The sequence below is a fragment of the Corvus brachyrhynchos genome, unplaced genomic scaffold, assembly GCF_000691975.1.
Source record: "Corvus brachyrhynchos isolate BGI_N302 unplaced genomic scaffold, ASM69197v1 scaffold279, whole genome shotgun sequence".
Classification (NCBI taxonomy): domain Eukaryota; kingdom Metazoa; phylum Chordata; class Aves; order Passeriformes; family Corvidae; genus Corvus; species Corvus brachyrhynchos.
In genome coordinates, this window is record NW_008246060.1 from 548,367 (window position 1) to 549,679 (window position 1,313).

The 1,313-nt window shown below is 53.5% G+C and overlaps 2 protein-coding genes across 7 annotated transcripts in view; one reads left to right on the forward strand and one right to left on the reverse strand.

Moving 5' to 3' along the window:
* The window catches only part of CDH23 (cadherin-related 23), a 175,373-nt gene that overhangs the window by 146,210 nt on the left and 27,850 nt on the right, over positions 1–1,313 (forward strand). The window lies entirely within an intron of this gene.
* CUNH10orf54 (chromosome unknown C10orf54 homolog) overlaps positions 136–1,313 on the reverse strand; it is a 10,172-nt gene continuing 8,994 nt past the window's right edge. For both annotated transcript variants that reach the window (XM_017746351.1, XM_008642734.2), the window contains 2 exons: positions 834–1,021; positions 136–589 (listed from right to left, as the gene is read on the reverse strand). In XM_017746351.1, the coding sequence (XP_017601840.1) occupies positions 552–589; positions 834–1,021 (226 nt within the window). In that variant the 3' untranslated portion in view covers positions 136–551. The remainder of the gene's footprint in view (positions 590–833; positions 1,022–1,313) is intronic.

A 1,313-nucleotide genomic window follows, 5' to 3' on the forward strand; every position in this document is an offset into this window, starting at 1 on the left:
GCAGCAGCATCACAAGTCCATGGCCATTTTAAAAGGCTGGTAAGGAAAGAAGGCTTTGGTGGCAGCAGGGAGCCTCTCCCCTTCCTGTTTTGCAAAGAGAAAGGTAGTACAAGGTTGGCTGGTGATCCTGTTTTGTTCCATGCTGAATAAAATGTTTTACCATCCACTCCCAGAGAGGATGTTCAGTCAAGGATCCAGAAATGTGTTGATGTTGCAGAGCTTAAACCCTGGCAATAAGTTAATCCTCAGGGAAGTCTGCAGGTGCACGACATCCTTCCATCTCCACATCCTCAACTTTCAGCTAGTCTGTAAAATGTGAGCAGTACAGAGCCATGCACTTATCCAAGGAAACAGGTAGTTAAAAATTGAAATCCGAGGAAGAGAGGTTCACTTCCAGTCCCAGGGCAGTGGCAGGATGGGAGACAAGGGCAGGGATCCTGCACACAGCTTCATTTCTTAAGGCTTTGCTGCCCCTGGCCCTGCCACCCTCTGGGGTGTATTGTCTTGGTGAGCATGGTGTGGTCTGCAGGATGTGGCTTCCTCTGGGGTCTTCAGGCTTTCAAGGAATTTGGTGAGTCAGGAACAGGATCTGGAAAAGGGCAGACCAGGGGTATTAGTCCAGCCTACAGCTGAAGGGATATTATTTCAGGAAGTGGCCAAACGCTACTTTTGCATGGAAAACAGAGAGTTTAGGTCCTTCTCCTCTTTTAAGCCATGGGACTTGATGTCCCACACAACACAAAGTGTGTCACTGATATTTAACCCCTCACCTTCCCCTTTCCTCCCCACCTCTCCTGCGGTCTCACAGGGGCTCAGCATTGCCCATCACTCACCCAGGGTTGGGAAGAAGCAGTCCCCGGGACCAGGGGGTGACAGGGGGGTGTTGGGCTCCGAGAGCAGATGCCGGCCGGACTCAGAGGGCAGCCTGCTGGCCACATAGGAGAGCTGGGGCCGGGGCCGGGGCTCCACACTCGACGATGGCACCGCCTCGAACACGGGGTTTTCAATGCCCTGGGCGCTGCTGTGGGACAGGAGAGGCATTTGCACTTTTATCTCAGGAGCCTTTTTTTATCCCCAGGGGTTTGGCTGAGCACTGGGAACAGCCAAGCAGGGCGGGGAGCAGGTTCAGGTGGTGGCACCTCAGCTGAGAGCAAACAGGGAGCCCAGTGCAGCAGGGAAAGTTCAGCCAAAGTGGTTTCAGGCTCTCCGGGGATGCAGGGAGATGCAGGCCCTTGACACAGGCAAAACAGAAGGAGGCACTTCCGACTTGGAGAGAGGGAAGAGAAAAAGCGATTTCCCAGAAAGGGAAAGGA